The sequence below is a fragment of the Rattus rattus genome, chromosome 15, assembly GCF_011064425.1.
Source record: "Rattus rattus isolate New Zealand chromosome 15, Rrattus_CSIRO_v1, whole genome shotgun sequence".
Classification (NCBI taxonomy): Eukaryota; Metazoa; Chordata; class Mammalia; order Rodentia; family Muridae; genus Rattus; species Rattus rattus.
In genome coordinates this window covers 63,195,086-63,215,822 of record NC_046168.1, presented here as the reverse complement: position 1 = coordinate 63,215,822, position 20,737 = coordinate 63,195,086, and the positions used below count along the sequence as shown (strand labels likewise).

The window sequence follows — 20,737 nt, the reverse complement described above, 5'->3', positions numbered from 1 at the left end:
GCCACTTCTCGGTTGGGCTCTGGCCCCTGTGCCCACTGTGTGACCTTCCTACTTCCTGGACCGCATATCTGTTTTTACCACGTATTTCTGTGGGGGAGTGGGGGTGGCAGGAACGCTAAAAGAAAAGTGAGGTTAAGTTTTCGTTCTTGAATGAGTCCCAAGGAGGACTGTATTCCACATCAGTTTTTATGAGCAGCTAGCAAGGCAGACTTATTCTACAACTGATTTGGTTCGGTTTGGGGAGTGTTTATGTTTTTAAAAATGTCCCTTCCTGTGGGGGTGTTTTTTTCCATTGAGTGTGCTCTATTTCCTTAGTTACTGTTGCTCTGTTATGGAAGTGCTTCAAGACGTTTTTCAAGTGCAGTATTAAATTAATTTATTTCCTGGTTAGTCCTTCCCATCTTTCCAGGATAAATAGAACACTGGAGCAGACATGAATGTCTGTCTGTCTGCCTGCCTGTCTGTCCCCTCCCACCCCCATCTCTATGTGTGTATGATGCAGTGGGCTCTCTACAGAGGGTGATCTCGCATGTGGTTCAGGCTGAGCCCGTGACCTTTTGTACTTGGTAAGTCTCCTCCCTCCATAATTATTATTATTATCAAGCTGAGGTCATTCAGGTTTAAAGAGCTACCCCAGGTTTGGAAGCTGGGGAGAGCAGGAGGGCACGAGACATACGTGAGTCGTGGTTCTCTAACACATCAGACAGTTGGGCTAGCTAGCTTCTGCAGGGTAACTTCTCCTTCTCTGTAGTCTTGATAAGTAACTCTTGCTAACTGCATGTCGTCGTTTCAAGGGTAGGACACTCTGTGAAGTGTGACCACTGCCTTCTGTCTCATCTTCACGAGGGGGTGAACTCTCCTTCCCCACCCCCTTATGCAAGAGGATCAGAGCTAAGCAGAGCTGGAGACTGCTTCTCCACCTGGTGCAGAGCACGTGTAAGCTCAAGGCTCAGGGGTAGATTTCCATAACAGGTATTTGCTGGACCCTTCCATGAGCACCATTTGCCTTGTGTGAGGAACGGTACTCAGGAAGCATCGTGTTAAACGAACAAGTACTTCCATCCAGTCACATAGTCACTCGGCGAGTGTCTCTTCACTGGGCACCTGTCAGGCAGAGGCAGTGCCGTGTCCTCGTGACCCTTACAGTGCAGTGTGAGAAATGTGTGCTTGGTGATGAGCACCTCCGTGTGGAGCAGACTGTGTGAAGTACTGGGAAGCCAGGTGACAGGCCAGAGCCAGGTCTGATCTCCTCAAAGGCATTTTTCTTATATACTCTTGGCTGTTAGTCAGTCTTCTCTGATTACAAAGCTTGCTATTCATGTCTTCAGGTTATTCTTTATAAATAAATATATAATAAATTATATATTCTATATAAATATATATTCTTTATGTATCACATATAACATACATTATGCAATATATAAATATTATACAATAAATATACATTATGTAACAAATATAAATACATACATAATTTTACATAATTTTATATAATTGTAATTATATATAAGAAATCTATTATGCATATAATATAAATATATGTAATTATATTTATTATATTATTATATACACTTATATTAAATTATATATTTGTTATATATAATTTATTATATAATATATACTGTATATGAAATAAATATGTGTAATATATTCTTTCATATTCTGTCTCTATACTTCTATTTTTTGTGTTGATTTTTCCTGATACATGTTCTGGATAGTTTCCCTTGGTCTGAGGAGCATTGGGCATTCCTCTCATTGTATGGTTTGTCTTTTTGCTCTATTGAATATCTCAATAATATGCAAGACAGTCTTGGTTTGATGTAAATCCATTTGTTAACTTTGCCTTTTGCTTCCTGTGCTCCTAGGGACATAAAAAACAAACCAAAAACAACCCAAAGGACATACTAACGAGGCTAAGTGTTTCGTAGCTCTGCCTTTGCGCCATTGGGATCGGCTGTGTGTGCGATGAGAGACCGGGTTATAGATTCTTTCCTCTGAGTGTGGATCTCCAGGTTTCTCAGTACCTTTCATTGATGAAGCTGTCTTCTTCAATGTATGTTTGTGAGCCTTTGTTAAGGATTAGTTGGCTGTAAACATTGCACTCAACCCTGGGCCCTCCCGTCTGCTGCATAGGACAATGTGCTATTTCCTGTTGGGGCTACTCTACTTCCCAGTAAGTGTGCAATTTATCTTGATGGCGCATGGAGTTTTGCTCACAATTGCTTTGCAATTGAACTTGGGATTTGAAAAAAGATTCAGTTTTCATGTGTGTATGTGTGTGTCATGGGTTTGTGCTTGTCCAAAGAAGCATGAAGAATTGGTTACCTTGGCTTTGGGGGTACAGACAGTTGTCAGCTGCTGTGTGGGTGCTGGGGACTGAACTTGGGTGTCTTGGAAGAGCAGCGAGTACTCTCAACTGCTGTGCCATCTCTCCAGCCCTGGATTTAGAATCCACATGGAGGTTACATATGGATTTAGAATTATATTTTCATCTCTGGGAGTAATTAACATTGGTATTTTCATGGGTATTATATTTAATTTGTACATCATGTTGGACAGTATGATAAATTTAACAATAGTAATTCTTCTAATCTATGAGCATGGCCTTTTTTCTGTGCGTGCGTGCGTGCGTGCCTGCGTGTGTGTATGTCCGTGCTGTCTGCATGTGTCTCTGTGTGTGTCCATGTTGTCTGAGTGTGTCTGAGTGTGTCTGAGTGTGTCTGTGTGTGTCTGTGTGTGTCTGTGTGTGTGTGTCTATGTGTGTGTCTGTGTGTGTGTACGTATGCGTGTGTGTCTGTGTGTATGTCTCTGTGTGTCTGTGTGTTTGTGTTGTCTGTGTGTGTATCTGTGTGTCTGTGTGTCCACTTGAATATACTCCATCAGAGTTTTGCAGCTTTATACTGTAAAGATTACTTACTTTCTTTGTTAAATATATTGCTTCATGTGAGGCCCACACTCTGATGCCAGGAGCAAAGGGGAGTCATGAAGGCTTGGAGTTGAGGGTTGGGGAGAGATATAAGGAGCTTCAGGCACATAAGGCACACTTAATTCACCAGCCCAGGGGTTACACGGCAAGTAGCTGCTGGCCGGCACCCAGGCACGTGGTGTTACACATGGGCCACACACAGGCAGGCATAAGCACAAAACACAGATTGGTACATAGGCCACATGGAAGTAGACAAACACATGTACAGACAAACACACAGGCCGGCAAAGACAGAGGTGAAAAGCTTAGGTCTCTGACCCCTAGGCCATATATATATAGAATTCACACAAAAATGACATTCCCTGAGGAATAGTTACACAGCAGAGTACATCACTGTTTACTTTTGGGGTTCCCCAGACAGATGGTGTCAGTCATTTTTGTGCTGACTCATAGTTCATCAGATGGCTACATCAGCTCCATCTTGTCTAAACATAAGCTGGCCATTGCTGCTTTCTGCTCCCAATACCAGAGTTTCTTCTTTTCTTTTCTTTTTTCTTCTTTTCTTTTCTTTTCTCTTCTTTTTTATTCCTTCCTCCCACTCTTTTTCCTCCTCCTCCTGTTTCCTGTAGTCGTTGTGAGTTGGGATATTTTTATTTCTTTCTCAGTGATTTTACTTTGATGTTTAAAAATTGTCCTTATTTTTATAAAGTGCTGATATTTTTGCTGTCACCTTTATTAAAGTCATCAATCCTAGCAATCTTTAGGAGGGTCTCTATGTTTTCCTGTTTATAAAAACCCAGGTCTCGGCAAGCTTGGACAGTTTGACTTAATTTCTAAATCAGACACTTTGGTATTTTCCCCTCGCCCTTTTTCTTCAGCTGGAACCTCTGATGATGTGTCGAGCGAGAGTAGTGTTGGTGGATGTGCTGGTCTTGAAAATGTTTCCGTCTTTCCCATTGGCGTGGTATTGGCTTTGTATATTATCAGTCTCACATCGCCTGTTTATGCTGGTGTGTTCCTTCTCTACCTAACGTCACGAGGAGATGCTGAAGTTTATCGAATGCTTTTTGTGCTTCTGTTTAGATAGTTGTTTGGCTTTGCTCTCATCCCATTGGTGGGATGTGTCACGTGTTTTGATATCTGATGAGTCATCTCTCATCCCTTGGATGAGCTCCACTAGATCATAGTGTCATAGTCGCTTTTTAAAAATTTAATTTTACGTTCTTATAGGGCTGATGGTCGTTTGCACGAGTTAAAGACCCCCTTCTAAGACCTCAGGATTCAACTTTGGGAAATTAATTTCTTAAGTGTGTGAGTTCTAAGTAGCCCAAGGAAAGACACTTGGAGATTGTGGTCTTATATCTGTTACTAGAGTTACTTAGAAAATAGATAATGTGTCTGAGGGTTCTAACTGGGGGTTCCTCCTCACCCCTTATCCGAGTGTTCACAGGAAGGTCATAGTCAGGCCTCAGTTGGTTTTTGCTTCTTAGTTTCTGTAGGCCTGCTAATCTGCTGCTGTGTTGTTTCTGTGAGGCAAGATCTTGCTATGTAGCCCAGTCTGGCTTCTGCGCCTGTCCTGCCTCAGCCCCCTGGGTGTTGGGATGACAAGTATGTATCACCAGCTAATCTATTGATCTTCGTGGTTCCCAAGGTCCCTAAGAAAGTGACTTCTTTCTTTTCAATTTCAGCAAGAACAGAAGCAAAGCCGAGAACAGCAGATCCGGGCAGACTGAGAGCCCTTGCTGAGGCTGAGCCTGCTCACTGTGAGGACGATGTTGGCCGCTGGGAGGCTGAGGAGCCCTTCGTTTTGAGGTGGGAGAGCGGGTTTCAGCAGGACAGCTTCTCCGTTCCTGACCTCACCATGGCTTCCACTCTCTGGCTGGATGGTTGATGTGACTATGTGTCCCATATGCCGTCGGACTGTGTAACATCCAGGTAGCCAGTGGGCATCGGATGCTCCCAAAAGCTGGACCAGCAGAGCGATGGACTTGGTCAGGCTAAAATGGAAGTGACCTGAGGCCTCGCCCAGGCAGTTTCTTCACAACAGGACAGCTTAAGAATTGAAACACAGGCTCGTCTGGGGAGCAGTATGCCGGAAGCTGGTTTTCAGGCCACAAACGCGTTCACAGGTGAGAGCACTCTCCATTTAATTGGGTGGCTTTGATTTCACTGTTGGGTTATGGGTAACAAAATAGTCAACAACGGTACATGACAAGGAGGAGTATTTAAACTTATAATCTGAACGCTATTTGGAGTCCAGGCTGCCATGGTGATGGATTTTGACAGAATAATAGTATACCCCACCTTCTCTAAATAGGGCTGTCCCATCAGCAGAACAATGCATCAGTAATTTTTTAAGAAGAGGGATAGGCGAGCTCTCCAAGGAGAAACGTATTGCTGACCAGTAACCTTTCAATCTTTCCCTTCCATTCTCAATTTTTATCTGCGTGCTAATGCCGCGGTGGGGTGGGCCGTGGTGGCCGAGACAACTTTGCACTTACGATCACACGCTCATAAATGAGCAAGCAAGACACAAGGATTTACTGTCCATTTTCCCTGCTGGCCATCAGTTTGCACGTTTTACAAGGAACCGCTGTGCCTGGCTAGCGCTGGAACCACGGCCTGAGATGGTGCAGTGACCTTGGATGTTGAATTCTGGTTCTTTTCTGATTCACTTAGCATCCCGGGAAACGATTTCATCTTCTGGGCGCATATATATATATTTTGTAAAAAGAGCCCTTTATTTTGTTTGCATGTTTTACTTTGAAGGAAAGATGAGAGGAGGGGTTGGAGCACGACTTTGTCGCTGTCCCTGTGAATCTTAAACCATCGCTTTTCGAATTTTGTAGCGAGAGTAGGTCAGGTTGTTGAGGTGCCTGGACCAAAGGGGTCAAAGGCTCAACATTGAGAGCCACGGGGAGTCTTTCCTGGCTGATCTCAGCTCCTTAACAAGGCCTTTCCATCTCCCTGTGAATGAATTACTCCCGGGCTCCGCTGTTTTGCTCTGAGGAAGGCTGAGAACACTGGCATCGGATGTCCTGTGGAGCCCACAGAGTTCTGTTGGGTGGCCAGGCTCAGCCCTGTCTGCTCCCCATTCTCACTGTGGGAACGAGGTTGACTCTAAAGACCTCAGCACTCCTGGATGTAACCTGGGGCCTTAACTAAAAGCGCTCCTGTCTGGAGCCGTGATGGGGGGGGGAGGTTATCCCCCAAGTGACGGTGACTAAATAGGTATTTAAGCATTCCCTCAGAAGACATAGAACAAAGCCGAGCTCTTTAGCATCGTCTTCAGCAGCTTCGGCCGCAATCCTGGCCTTCAAATTATTGCTTAGCCCTTAGCCCGTGTACCTTCGGTTGTTGGGGTTTCAAGACCTGCTTCTTTGTGGACGTCATTTCCCTTCCTATGGAGGGTAGTGACCTGTCTGTCACCTAGCCTCCTTGATACCCAGAAGGCAACTGAGGATGGAGGATGTGTAGAGAGACACGTCAAGAGGGTCCTAAAAGCGGTTCTGAGAAGAAGGGATAAGGATAGAAACAGGAGAGGGACAAGAGGGGGAGCGTCTGCTTCCTCACCCCAGCCTCATCGCCAGGCTGGCCCAGAGGCTATCTCTGCTTCTGAGGATGTGAACAGTTACAGCAGCTGCCATTTCCTTCTTGACTCCTGAGGCTATTTCCATGCCCCTGTTGCCACCGTACACGAGCCGCTACTGGTTCCTCGTGGTCTCCACTTAGGCACATCCAGCCCTCCCCACTCCTTACCCCAAGGACAAAGGAAGGCAGACCAACCTGGGGTTCTGTGTGAAGCAACAAGCAGAACTCCCCATTCTGCTTGGAGAATCCCTGATGGGTAACACAGGGCTTTTCAGACATCCAGGCCAAGCAACGATGACTGCTATTGTAATTCCCAGCTGTGTCTGCTCCCTGTAGCTCCCTCCACCCTCCATGCCTTGCTCAGTCCATCCTCATGCAGCGCCTCCTTAGTTCATATTTTCTTATCCTCTCTCATCTTTTTCTCCAGAACTCTATTTCTCTCTCCTTTTATCTCTACCCAGCTGTGTTGGCCCTGCTTCGAGAACAATCCCACAGGACCTGGGAATGGGACTCAGGTCATCAGACTTGGTGGCGACTGCTTTTGCTTACTGGGTCATCTTGGCGAATCTAGCTATATCTTGGGCTCATACAGCTACCTGGGTTTTGCCTTCAGAGATTAGAACTTAGTTATCCTCAGCATCACCTAAATCTGCTAAATTGGGACCTTTATCCTAACAAGATCTCTGGTTTTTGTGTATATTAAAGCACGAAGCACAAAAGCCAGTGTCATACAGACAGCAAGCAGTGTTTCAAGAGAGGCCAAGGATGTGTTGGGAGTTTCAACCCAAGGTGTGGCACTTGTTTGTACCTTCCTTAACCAATCTCATTCTAAGATGCTATTAGGTACCTAATACTATATATGATAACACATTCAGGTTGATGGGTTTCTCTTACTTTTTTTCTTTTCTTTGTTTTTTTTTTTAATCTTTCCCAAATTCCCGAGAAACCACTAGCGATAAAAATAAAGGTTATACAAGTACTTGGTCTGGTAGTCAAACTCTATTATCAACTGCTAAGATCTAGAGTCAACTGGGAGATGGACCTCTAGAGATGCTTGTGTGTGGGGGATTATATTGATTGAGGTAAGAAGACCCGCCCACTGTGGGCGGCACCATTTCCTAGGCCAGGAATCAGTACTGTATATAAAAGAGCTGAGCACAAGCATCCATCGCTCTCTGCTTCTTGACTGTGGATATCATATGACTGTCTCAAGCTTCTGCAGTTGTGATTCCTCTGTCACCATGGATTGTACACACTGGTAATCTGTGAGTCAAAATAAGACCTTTCTCCCATAAGTTGCTTTTGTTAGGAAGTTTTAATTATAAGCAACTAAGACAGAAAATTGATAGAAATGGGGCCTTTGCTGTAATAAACTTCATGATTCTCTGGGAGGAATGTGGAAGGGACTGGGATGTTGCATACTGTAAGCAGAGCTTACGAGTGGTTCTGGTGGATCTTAGAAGACAAGAATGGCAGGAAATGTGAATTGTAGAGCCTGCCTTGTAAGGTTTTAGAGGTGAACAAAGACTATCAGGAACTGAGATGGGGCCATTCATGGGATTTTAAAACTTACATTTATTTAATTGCGTCCACGTTTATGAGTGGTCACATGTGTGCCGTGGATGTGTGTAGAGGTCAGAGGACAACTTGGTGGAGTTGGGTTTCTCCTACCTTTTAGGTCCTGGGGGATCGGACTTAGGTCATCAGGCTTGATGGCCAACACCTGTACTCATTAGACCATCTAACCAGTCTCCATATGCAATGTCTCCCCACCCCCCAAAGAATCTGGTTTCATTCTGTGTCTTGAGAACTTGAGTTAAGTTGACTTTGAGAGCGTTGGACTAACTTGTGTGCCAGAAGAAATCTAGAGACTGGATAAAATTCAGACCAGTGCTGAGAAAGCAGCTATGATAAACAGGGACATAAGAAAGGCATCCGAAGGACAAAACACCATCTACCGACAGGCCCACCCTTTGAGGGTTCAAATTCATGTGAAGGAAGGTAGCCTAAAGGTAGTCTGAAATGAACATAAAACTTTGGAGACTGGGGATGAAGGTTATGATATAAAATATGTTGGTGGTCAAGGTGATCCTGTGTAGAATTATGATGGTTAATTTCAGTTGTCACTTGGTGAGGGTTAGGGTTAGGGTTAGGATTAGGGAACCTGCTGGAATTACCTTGATTAGATTGATTGAAGTGGATAGGCCCACCTACTGTAGGTGATGCCATACTCTGGGCTTGGATCTAGTACTGTGTATAAAGGACACGAGGAACTGACGTTCATGTCTCTTCTTTTTTTTTTTTTTTGGTTCTTTTTTTCGGAGCTGGGGACCGAATCCAGGGCCTTGCGCTTCCTAGGTAAGCGCTCTACCACTGAGCTAAATCCCCAGCCCCTCATGTCTCTTCTTGACTGTGGATACCATGTAACCAGCTGCCTCAGGCTCCGGTAGCCAAGCCTTTCATGTTGTGATGGATGGTACCCTTGAACCGTGAGCCAAAATGAACCCGTTCTCCCTTAAGTTGCTTTTGCTACAATGTTCTATCAAGTACTAGGAAAAGTAACTAAGAAACGGGGCTGTCCTGGCCGGGTTCCTCCTTGGCTCAGCATCTTCGCTCCTATATCCTCTCTTTGATTGTGTCACTTGCGAGAGGTACAATGACATAGGATGGAAGGGATAAGCTTTCTTTTGTGTGTCCTGAGCAACGAAATGAAGCTGTTATCTAAGAAGGTGACAGAAGACTGTTGCTGACCTTTTTAGTTGGTTTCATTCTTTTCAGTTTTATCCCACATATCATTTCATACGCTCCTGAAGGTAGCAGTAATTTTGCTGTTGTTTGATTTTACCCTAAACCCCAAATGTTTCATTTTTACCATTGAAGGCGCAGGAGCCACGAGATATGGACAAAGCCTGCTAACTCAGAGAGGCAGAGAAAGCACCCAGCTGACCTTCCTACTCCATTGATAGCTCAGAAGGAAAAGTTTCTTCTCCTTTTCCTTCTCCATATTGTCTTAAATACCCTTCAAATCAAAGTCCCTTCTATCTCTTTCCTGTTTTTTTTTTTTTGAGTTTACTCCCTGTCAATTGGTTGATTGCTCTGCCCCTTGACCCACTTTATTCAATCCTGTTGACTTTATTTAATCCTGTTTACAGAAAGCTCTCGGATTAAAGATGCGTGCCAGGGTTGAGCCACACCACAACAAGAAACAGGTTTTTCCAGTTCACCACCTCAGGGTTCACAATGTGATCAAATGTCTTGCAACACTTGGCTAATTGTCTCCGTTACTAGGAAAGAACGTTGCTTTAAATGGTGCCTCGCTCGTGGCATCTGTCCTTAGCTTTCGATCCTGTTTGAGAGCAAGGAAAAAAATCACTAATGCCGTTAGCCATACCTCAACTTACAGAATTTGTCACCTTACCCCTTTTGAATCGATTGTTTGGAGGCTGAAGTCCAGCAGACGGCAGACTGGCTGTGGGAAGAATGGGTAGCTCTGTAGCTGTGTTTGGATAGGAAGGCATCGCTTGTTTGAAATGTGTGAAACTGAAGATGGCAAAAAACAAAAACAAAAACAAAAACAAAAAAAAACCAGAGGATCCCTTTCACTTTCCCCAACACTGTGGTTAGAAGTCAACTCTGCCATCTTTTGCTCTGAGTGAATGTAGCTCTACCCATAGAGAGGGGTCACCCTCCCACTGGTGTTTTCCTTTGGACTTATCTTTGTACATAGGAATTGATATATTGTTTTGAATGTTCTCAGACCATATTGATCAATTATCTTAGCTGCTTAGATGATACTTCGTAGCAAAAACAAAACAAAACAGAACAGAAAAGCCCCACTTACTGGATGATTTTGTATGTCAGATTGACACAAGAGTCATCAGAGAGGAAGGATCCTCAGTTGAGAAAAATACCTCTGTGAAATCCAGCTGTAAGACATCTTCTCAATTAGTGATCGATGGGGGAGGGTCCGGCCCATGGTGGGTGGCAATCCCTGGCCTGGTGTCCTGAGTTCTGTAAGAAAGCTGGCTGAGGAAGCACTGGGAAGCAAGCCAGTACACAGCACCTCTCCATGGCTTCTGTATCAGCCCCTGCCTCCAGGTTCCAACCCTGCTTGAATTCCTGTCCTGACTTCCTCTAAGAATCTTGGAAGTGTAAGTTGAATAAACCCTTTCCTCCCCAACCCGCCTTTTCATTATGGTGTTTCATCGAAGCAATAGAAACCCTAAGAAAGACACCTCCCTTTGTAAGTAACATCTACTCATTGTAAGAATATTTGGAAAGCCACAGACAAGTCAAGAAAAGAAAAATGGGTTACAGATGTACATTCATACAGATGTGCGCATGTGCTATATAAAATTTCTCTGTGTTAACATCCTAACTTAAGAGTCTTTCAACCTTTTTCCTTGAGCAAAGTTCTTCATAAAGAGCTGTGTTCATAATGCTTGTTCAATTTTATAAGTGGATTATTTATTTTTAGTATCACACTATGAACATTTTCTTTACAAATATGCTTTTAAATTACTGCATAATACCCTTTATATACCCAACTTTTAAAATCATATCCCCCTTGTGGAATATACATTTTACCTTGATGAATAGCTTCATGCATAAAAGCCCTTCCGTAGACTTATTTCCTTAGGATAAGCCTCCAGAACAGAATTAAGGGTCTAAAGTAGTGAAATTTATTAAAGCTTATGATGCAATTCCCAGAGAGCTTTGGTTAATCCTTCCTTTTGAGGCTGCACTAGAATCAGTTTGAGTTGCCAGTTACGTGTTTTCAGCCAGCGTGTTCAGATACAGTGGTCTGATCTCCAACATTCAGCTGAGATGGAGAAGCCTTTTTCTGCCTCCCACATACATACAAGAAACTCTGGGACAGGCTGCTCTGCAGGCAGGCCCAATACTGCAAGCGAGGTTGATCCCCTCCATACATAGTAATGTGGGCTGCTTAAAAATTTAGGTGGTCTTAATTATACTTGATTCTAATTGATTCTTCCAGGCAGCCTTTATTCCCAGCTGTAGTTTGGTGAGGCAGTTGTGTATCAAGGTAGATAATGAAGTCCTGGAAGATAGGACATTGTGGTAAAAACTGAGACCCGGTGCCTCTGGGCAGAGAGAAATAGAAGTTTAGGCTGGGTCAGTCAGGCTCTATTTAGACTTCCCGATACTGTTGGAGGTGGCCTGAAGCTTGTTATAGTTTGGAGTGAGTTGGTAAACATCCTGCCAAGGTTGAGAATGTGTCTCCTCTGCCTCTGACACCAACCTCAGATACCTCAGGTGTTGCACAATTCTTTAGGCTTAACCAGACTATTTCAGTGACAAGAGGAAAGCCATTTGAACCATGGCGGGCTATGTGAGAGGATCAGATTTCTGTAGAATTTATAGCAAGCCTTTCTTAGGTTTGTTTTACCCATAAGGAGGATAAGAGTCAATTTAATTGTCTTTGGATGGCTGAAAGGAAGCTCTTTATGTGTGTTGGTGGCCATATGTGCTTAGCTTACTACTTCCCAAAAGGGAAGAACCTTTTAAACTGAAGAGTTGGGGCGTCTCCTCTCCTCTATTGTCTCTTGAGTGGGTGGATTTGGTCTTCCTGAAGGTGTGTTAGTGTCACACACACACACACACACACACACACACACACACACACACACACACAGAGCAAGTGAGGGGGGGTAATGACAGTGTTTTGAATGCTCTTCTCGATAGCCCCCTCTGCACACCCCAGACCTTTAGCTTCTGATTCTTTGCAATAGTTTTCAAGGCCATACCTTTGAGAGGACCCGTAGATGACGTCAGCCTGTACCTTCCAAAACTGCCTGGGGTGTTTCTTTGAAAAGATCCTCCAACTGCTTTTTTCAATCCAAGGCTTGAGAGAAGATTCATGGACAACATCTTGGACAAGGATCTTTGAACTGTGCCCTAGTTGGCAAGTAGACAGCAAGCCTTCTTACTTCCCTAAGGAGAAGGGGACATTGCTACACTTCCTGGGAGTCTCAGGCTTGTCAGTGTCTGCAGCCCTAAGGGACAGAGTACCCTTTGCTTCTGGTGTTCTAACTGAGCAGAACCCCTCCTCCCCCCCAAGCAAGACCAGGACTTAGACTTACTATTTGCTTCCCATCACCTCCTATTCTGTGAGGTCCTAAAGGATCAGGGTCACATGTTGGGGCTTACTGGAAGGAAAGCTTCATCACGTAGGGGGCCGGACATGGTCAGGTGTTGATGCACGGTCTAACAATGGCCTAGCGTCCCTTTTATGAGGGACAGAGTGGGAAAATGTGCTGGTATTAGCATCTCAACTTACTTTGTGATAAAATTTCGAACAATCCAAGGTGTTTCCGTGTTGTTCTTCTGGAATGCCTCTAGTGTCAACCATAACGTGATGTTTTCACAGAGCTGACAAATGAGGACTTCTCATGTACAGAGTCTCATCTCAAACACAATCTTTGAGATAGCCCTAGAGGTGAGGGCATTGTGTTGGTTTTCTCTTTTCCCTTCCTTTTTTCCCTCCCTCCCTCCCTCCCTCCCTCTCTGTTGTCCTTTTTGCTGTAAACTTGGCAGCAGCTAGAGTCATCTGGGAAGATGGAACATCCGTGGAGAAAATGCCTCCATCAGAGTGGCTTGGAGGCAAATCTGTGGGACATTTTCTTGATTAGAGGTTAATGTGGGAGGGCTCAGCCAGCTCAGGCTGGTGGTCCTGAGCTGTAGAAGGAAGCAAGCTGCATGAGCCACAAGACACACACCAGTGTGCTTCAGTTCCTGCTTTCATGCTCCTGCCTCAGCTTTTCACAGATGACTTAACCCATAAGTCAAATAGGTGCTTTCCTCTCCACCCCCAGCTGCTTTTGATGGTAGTGTTTATCGCTTCAACAGAAAGCAACTGAGAGGTGCCGTTTGTGGATTAGAAGTAACAGAGGCCCAGACAGCCCTGTCTTGCAGAGCCAGACTCGAAATGCAGGGCCATCTGGGAAGAAGCTCAGGTCCTCTGTCCCCGTTCTACTGTGGTTTCAGGGAGAGGAGAGAGAATTGTGTTGTGTCTGAGAATCTAGTTCAGGCCGTGGGGCTGGGAGGGAGGATGGGCAGAGAGATAAGAGGAAGAGATAAGTGTGTGTCTGACCACGTTGCATAGACCGAGTCCTAACCTGGAAATGTGGACATCTCTGTGTCGACTTTTACCTTAAACCTGGTTACTCTTGTTATTTTAGATTCAAAATGGCTTTGTTTTAGGGGCTGGATGATGGCTGCTTGATGCCACAGTTTGCCCCAAACTGGTTCCCGTAGTGTATTTTGTGTGATTGAAAAGAGTGCGTGCCATCTGTAACTCTAGTTCAAGGGGGAATCAACGCCCTCTCCTGGCCTCTGTGGGTACTGCATCCATACGGTGCAAAAGAGTGCGTGCTAATGTTACACACAGAGTAGTTTTGTAAACACCCTCCCCAATGAACCCGATCCTGTTGAACTTATTTTGATAGTTAAGATTTTAACTTTGTTCCTATGGAGTAAGGAGTGGGGCAGAAAGGGGACTGAGAAGGCAGAAACGATTGAGCTGTGAGGGAAGAAAGAACAAGGCTCTTCTTTTAGCTTTGTGGCGAGTTTGGAAGGAAATGGGTAGCTTATCCTATGAACTTGAGATGCCATGGAACCAAGTCTCCCTGCTGCCGGGGTCCTCATCATGTGGAGACCCAGTTGCCTGTTGCTGATCCAGTCTGTGTCTCTCACTGAGCCTAGCCCAAGTCCCCCAGGAGACCGGTCCACTTGCTACTGCGTGAGGCTGGCTTCCCTGGAGGGTGTTGGTCCTGTTCCCTTCAGTCTCACAGATGGCTCACACAGGGACGGCTTCCTCTGTATCATAATATTTATTTTTCTGGGGGGGGGATGTGGGATGGTTATTTTTTATTGACAATATTTTTTCATGCAATATATTCTGATCAATTTCTCGTCTCTCATCTCCTTCTAGATCCTCCCCACCTTCCCAGCTGTCTGCTCTCATGCCTTCTTTCCCTCCTTAGAAATCAACCGGGTAAATTAAAAAGAAAATCAAAGCGGAGTGAAAAAGCAAACGAAATAAGCAGAAAAAGTGAAAAAGAAAATCACGAGAAACACATACGTATGCACACCCACATGCATGCGCACACACGTGCACATATGCACGTGTACAGACACAAAACCAATAAAAGACAAAATTGGAAACTATAATATATAAGCCCAAGACCTGTAAGATTAAAAAAAAAAAAAGCTAAAGCATCATGAGACAACATGTCCAAAACTACCGTTGAATTTTTGCTGCTAGGCATATAGGCCTGCCTTTAACTACAGTTTGTATAATGAGCGAGACTCTACTGTAGGAAACGGATTGTTTTTGTAAATGAATATTAATTGGAGATAGTGTTTATGTCCCATTCCCCTCTCAACACTGGACAGACCCCCTCAGGTTTGGACCAGCGTAGGCCCTGTGCATGCTGCCACGGTTTCTGTGAAGTCACCTGTGTGCTGGTCCTGTCGTGAGAGAATCACGGCTCGAGTCTGGACAGACCACACCAAGCCAACGCAGTTCCCTGTGGGAGAGGTTTATTGGGGGTGTCAGAGACATGGGGTTGGGGGAGAGGAAGAAGGGATGAAAGTCAGGAAAGGTCTGCTTTTTACTTGGGAATGTATGGCCACTGCCATGGCAACAGATGTGGGCGGGTCCTGTCGCCTGTGGGTGACTTCACTGCTGGGTGTGGAGGCGAAAGTGGTTCCTGTTACCAACACTGTTGGGTCTGGGAGGCACTGTTCCCCTGGTACCTTTATCCTAACTGGCTCTTATAGTCTTCCTGCCGCCTCTTTCCCATACTTGACCGAGCCCTAAGGGGGGAGGGGTTTGATGGAGACAGTCCCATTCAGGACTGAGTGTTTTCTAAAGTCTTATCACTCGCTCTTTGTACATTCTCCAGTTGTGGATCTCTGAATTTATCCCCATCTACTCCAGGAGGACACTTCTCTAATGGCTAGGCAAGCCACTGATCTATGAGTACAGCAGAATGCTGTCAGATGCCATTAGCTTCAGTAGAACAGTATTATTTGACTATCCCCCGAGGTGTATGGTCGATCTGGTCTCTGGTTCCTGCCAGTATCAGACATGGGTTCTATCTGATGGAGTGAGTCTTCAACCCAACCAGGTAGTAGTTGGTTACTCCCGTAACCGTTGTACCACCATTGGGTATCATGCAGACAGGTCAGGTCAGCATCGTAGATTGAAGGGTTTATAGCCGGGTTTTCTTTACCCTTTTCCTTCTGTAGTGTGCAGACAGAGCACCTTCTAGAGCATGAGCAGTGTAGGCTTGCATCCTGGGTAACTTCTTAACCTGCGTGCCCCCGGACCTGGTTCTTCTTGGGTAACAAGTAGGAGTGGCGTTAAAGGCACTGAGGTTGAATTTCAGCCAAGGATGGTGGTGTTCTGTCGTTTCTTCCCCCTCTGCCCATGCTTCTGTGTTATGCTCGCCCCAGCTACGTTTGGTTCTCCAGAATTGCTTTCTGCTCCACCTTCGATCACGGATGCCCCTTTGTTTCTGGGTACCATTCTTTTCACCAACCATTCTCCCGTCTCTTGGAGGATTACAGAAGTGTTTGAAGCAAATAGTTTGACCTTCCTGCCTTGATCTTGTCTCCACTCCTGATTTGGGGCCCACGAGAGGCTTTTGGTTGAGGCCACGTTTTGTGGACATGGTATATTGGCCCTTCCTTCATAGTTGTGCCCAAATCCCCATAGAGACAGACATAGGGAGGAGGAGTTGGACCAGCAGTGTTGAATTATCTTCACACTTGGTTGACATACCTTGAAGTGGAAAGGACCACTATAGGAGGAGAGATGGCGCTTGGACATAAGGGAGGTGTGGGGGAAGGGGCTGTGCGAGGGAGAGACTGGGGCGGCTGGCATCCAGATATAAAGTAAATAAATAAATTAATGAAAGAACCTATTCCCCTCTTCTCCGACAGGCGACACCACTACCAGTCCACATCCGGACTTGATTCTCAGCCTCGCCTTTGCAAACACAGTTTCCAAGGGGGAATGTGTCCCCATCCAAGGACAACAGCTTAGTGACAGAAGCAGTGGCTCCTCGCCAAGGCAGTTTTCAATCCTCACACACTCGTCACCTCTCACTTAGAATGAGAGCATCTGACACATTTTTAATCATATTTTCAGCCTTAAATACCGCTTTTCAAACAGATAAGAATGGAAAACAGTGCTTTTTTTCTCCTTCCTTTTCTTTTTTCTTCTTCTCCACTCCTCCTTTCCACCCATTTCCCATCTTCCCCTGATGCTCTTGGCCACCGGAGCCCGTTTTCTTGTCCTTTGTGATTTTTTTCCCCTTGCTTCTGAGGTAAAGTGAGGGACCCTCTCTCCTGCTCATTGTGTCAAAACCTAAAGGAGCCGCTGCTTCGTCCCAGACAAGTGCTTTCATTGGAGAACCCTGTTTCCAGAAACATTGTATCGAGGCTTAGTGCGGCCCAAGAGCTGGAACTCTGAAGCCACAGGAGCGTTTGTTTCTTGGAACATGAAAACGGTTTACAATCTAGATATATTACCAGAATGTATTTTGGGCACTGTAGGGAATTTTTTTTTTTAACTAAAAAAATTTAAATTTCATGGATTTTTACAATTATAGGGATTTAAAAAAGGTCTCTCTATATTTTTGTGAATAAAAGTCAAAAGTTCTCACACAAGTAACTTGCAAAAACTTGAAGGTAATTTATTTTTAACCTTTTGGACGAGTCCTTTATTTTTATCTTTATGTACATTGGTGCTTTGCTTGTGTATATGTCCATATGAGGGTGTTGTATTCCCTGGAACTGGAGTAACCAATGCTGCCAAGTGGGTGCTGGGATTTGAACCAGTGTCCTCTGGAAGAGCAGCCAGTGTTTTTAACCACTGAGCCATCTCCTCTCCAGCTCACAGATGGATTCTTAGGTTCTTATTTAATTGTGTGTGTGTGTGTGTGTAAGAGGGGGAGGGGGAGGGGAGGAGAGGGAGAGGGGGGGAGATTGTGAGACTGCAGGCTCGCAGGCTTAGGCAGAGCATTTTGAGATCAGTTCTGGCCTATGGTATCTTCTGAGGATTGAACTCGGGTCAGGCTAACAAGGCAGATGCTCTTCCTCACTGAGCCATCTTGTTGGCTCAGGCAGCTTTGCAGATAGCAGTCAGTGAACTTGCTTTAGAGAGTCAAACGACCAGCCACCGAGGATGATTGGAGAACTTTCCCTTACTTGGAATTCCGACTTGACAAACTCCGAACGTTGATGGATGGATTCAGGTCAAGCGAGAAAGAAATGGTTCTATCAAGATTGCTTTCGTTGAGAATTTGGGACAAGAGGAAAACAGGCTTATCACATTTAGGGGGTGACAGATTGCACGGGATTACTTACACATGGGCTGATACCATCAAAACTTAGAAAGGTAGCAGCGTTAAAACGTGGTGGACCAGTCCGCAGATAACATATGACTAGTGATTATAGCTTATCTTTATGATGAAACGCTGTGTAGCTGTTATTAAATGACATTTGGGAAGAGTTTTCTGGCCCTTGAAAAACTCTTACAATTTAAAAAAGTCGGCAGTAGTTTGCGGGGAACGGGTGCACACACTTGTGATCTCACTGCTTGGGAGTCTGAGGCAGGAGGATTTTGCGTTAGAGACTGGTCTCGTCTGCATAGTCAGAATTTGTCTGAAGAATTGATGAGTAAATAAACATATAAATCATTATTTAAGGAGTTTGCCATCAAACAGCCAGAAAGGAATGTTCAATACTCAGAGAATAAAGACCGTAAGTGGATCAAGTAGCTTTAAACACAGTAAATTCTACTTCCTTCTTTTCCCTCATTTCTATCTTCTCGATTTTCTTTACTAAAATAAAATCGGAAGCTGGAGGAGGATGCTTGAGTGAGAGAGAGCAAGGACACCTGGGTGTTCCCTGCTCTGGTAAAGCAGGCAGACTCAGTAAATGAAAGATGTTTGAGTCAAATGATCTAGCCACTGAACAGATGAGAGAGTCCGGCGTGAGGTCTCTGAGTCCTAGGTCTCTCTGAGTCCTACATCCGTCTTGCTGGGCCACTGCGTCCTAGAAAAGTACCTTTCCCTTTCTTCATGAGTGCAGTTTAGTGATCAACCAACATTTTGAATACTGTTGCTTCTGGACTACTGTCCTATAAGGTTGACAGGTGCTGGGAGATTGGGAATCTTTATAGAGCATCCTGGATGTGTTGTTTTAAGTTCTGAACTTGACAGCTCCTAGAGATAATGTTTGTACTGCAACATAGGCCATGGTGTCCTCCAGAAGTTTCTGTGTTAGGTTTTTCTGCATTTGTTTGGTTTATTTGCCTCCTAAAATGGGTATCCAGATGTGCACAGGCTTGGGGTACAATGACACTGTGACCATAGCCTGGTCCCTATGCTGGGAGAGCCCGAGATCCTGTGAATCTTCTAGACACCTTCCCTCGTTGGCACATCAGATAATGAGCCAGACAGACATGGGCTACTTAAGTGGAACCTGGGTCTACACTCAATTTACACAACTAGAATTTAAAAAAAAGTATTCAGGAGGGAGAGGCAAAGGCAGAGGCCGGCAGATCTCTGTGAGTCCAAGGCTAGCCTGGTCTACATGGTGAGGTCTGGGACAGCCAGAGCTACAGAGTGAGATTCTAAAAGAGAGAAAACTAAAAGAGAAGGAAAAAAAAGAGAGAGAAGAAAAGAAAAAGCGCCTTCCTGATTCTTTTTACGTGACCTCTCCGGCAAGGTTTCCTTGCCACTAGATAAGGAGGTTTCGTTGTTTTAAATGGATGTTGTAGTGTGTCTTCAGGCCCCATTTCCATATCCATTTGGTTGTCGTTGATAATTAAAAAACACGAGCAAAGAACTGAAATCGGACACCATGGACGTTAACTGCAGTGGGCCAGACACCTGATAAGGAGTTACCTTGATGTAAGAGTAGGTGTGGCCACATGAGCGTGAGTGTTCTCTCTTTCACGGGCATGTTACTTCCTGTCCGTGACACCCTGGGGACCCCTGGGGAATCTCACAGACCCTGAGAGAATAGTGATGAGCCATTTTGTCAGCTGCCACTTCCCTTATGTATCCAGCCTGGGTCAGACACTGTACCAGACACTTCCTTCATATAAGGTCTCTATCACAAAACTCAGTGTCAGAATTGGGGCTATGTATCCAAGTTACCCCTAAATCCTGACACAAAGAATATACGGTCTTAAAGTACCACACAAGGAAAGAAAGAGATAAGCTAGTAAGTTCCTGGCTATCTCCTTACGCATAACACTATGACAACAATTTCATCTCGGCCACAAAGCACCTCCCCCTCGCCTTTTACATTTCTTAACGTCTGTGCTTTGGGCATGGAAGGTAATTGGATGAGAGGAGTTCCTGTGTGTAGACATGAGTGCCTTGACTACTCTTCTTTACCAGTAAGTGTTAGCGTACATTCCTGGTGTGGGATGTGTGGTGCTGTTGAGTCCTAAAGAGCCCCTGTCTGCTTTCCTGTAGGCCTCTAGCCTTCTGCTTCCCACAAAGGGCAGTTTTTGAGTAATGATTTCCTGATGGTTCTTTCTATGTGAAGTGTGTGTGTGTGTGTGTGTGTGTGTGTGTGTGTGTGTGTGTGTGATAAAATCTACCTGTACTTTTGCATCATATTTCAGTGTGTGTTCATAGACTTCTAGGGCTCTGGAAATAGCTCTGTGGTAGAGCATTTGCTCAGCATGCGTGACTAAGCCCTGTATCCAAGCCCTGGCATCTCCTTAGTACTGATAGCACTAGGAATTTTGGGTTTTGCTGTTGCTGACTGCTTTGTGACAGTGACCCATGAATGAGAGCCCAAGCGTCCCTATGTATTAAGAAACAGCCTGAATGCTGAATGCCACCTGGGCATTCCTTTGTGGAGGGCTCAATATCACAGAAGGAAAACAAGTGTCCTCTTTGTCCCTTGGTTTCAGTGACACATGTTTCAGTGGCTTACTGGAGAAGGTAACTTCACCTTTATGCTAAACCTGCCTACTTTAGAATTCCCAGACTTGCTTAATCATTCTGTCTACCTCTGAAAGCAGAAACCGGTGCAGGGATGGGGCTGGGCTCTGGAAACTTGACAGACTAGGAGGCAGACCTAGTCATACAAGGTACAATTTCTCCCGATGAGGCCGGGGGGCAGGGGCTGAGTCCGACCTGGAAGCATCTTGTTCCCAGTGTT

At 44.9% G+C, this 20,737-nt stretch overlaps 1 protein-coding gene across 1 annotated transcript in view; it reads left to right on the top strand.

The window, feature by feature from the left end:
- The first annotated feature begins 4,218 nt into the window (after positions 1–4,218).
- Ldlrad4 (low density lipoprotein receptor class A domain containing 4) overlaps positions 4,219–20,737 on the top strand; it is a 203,232-nt gene continuing 186,713 nt past the window's right edge. The window contains exon 1 of the mRNA XM_032885581.1: positions 4,219–5,055. Coding sequence (XP_032741472.1) covers positions 5,016–5,055 — 40 coding nt within the window. The 5' untranslated portion in view covers positions 4,219–5,015. The remainder of the gene's footprint in view (positions 5,056–20,737) is intronic.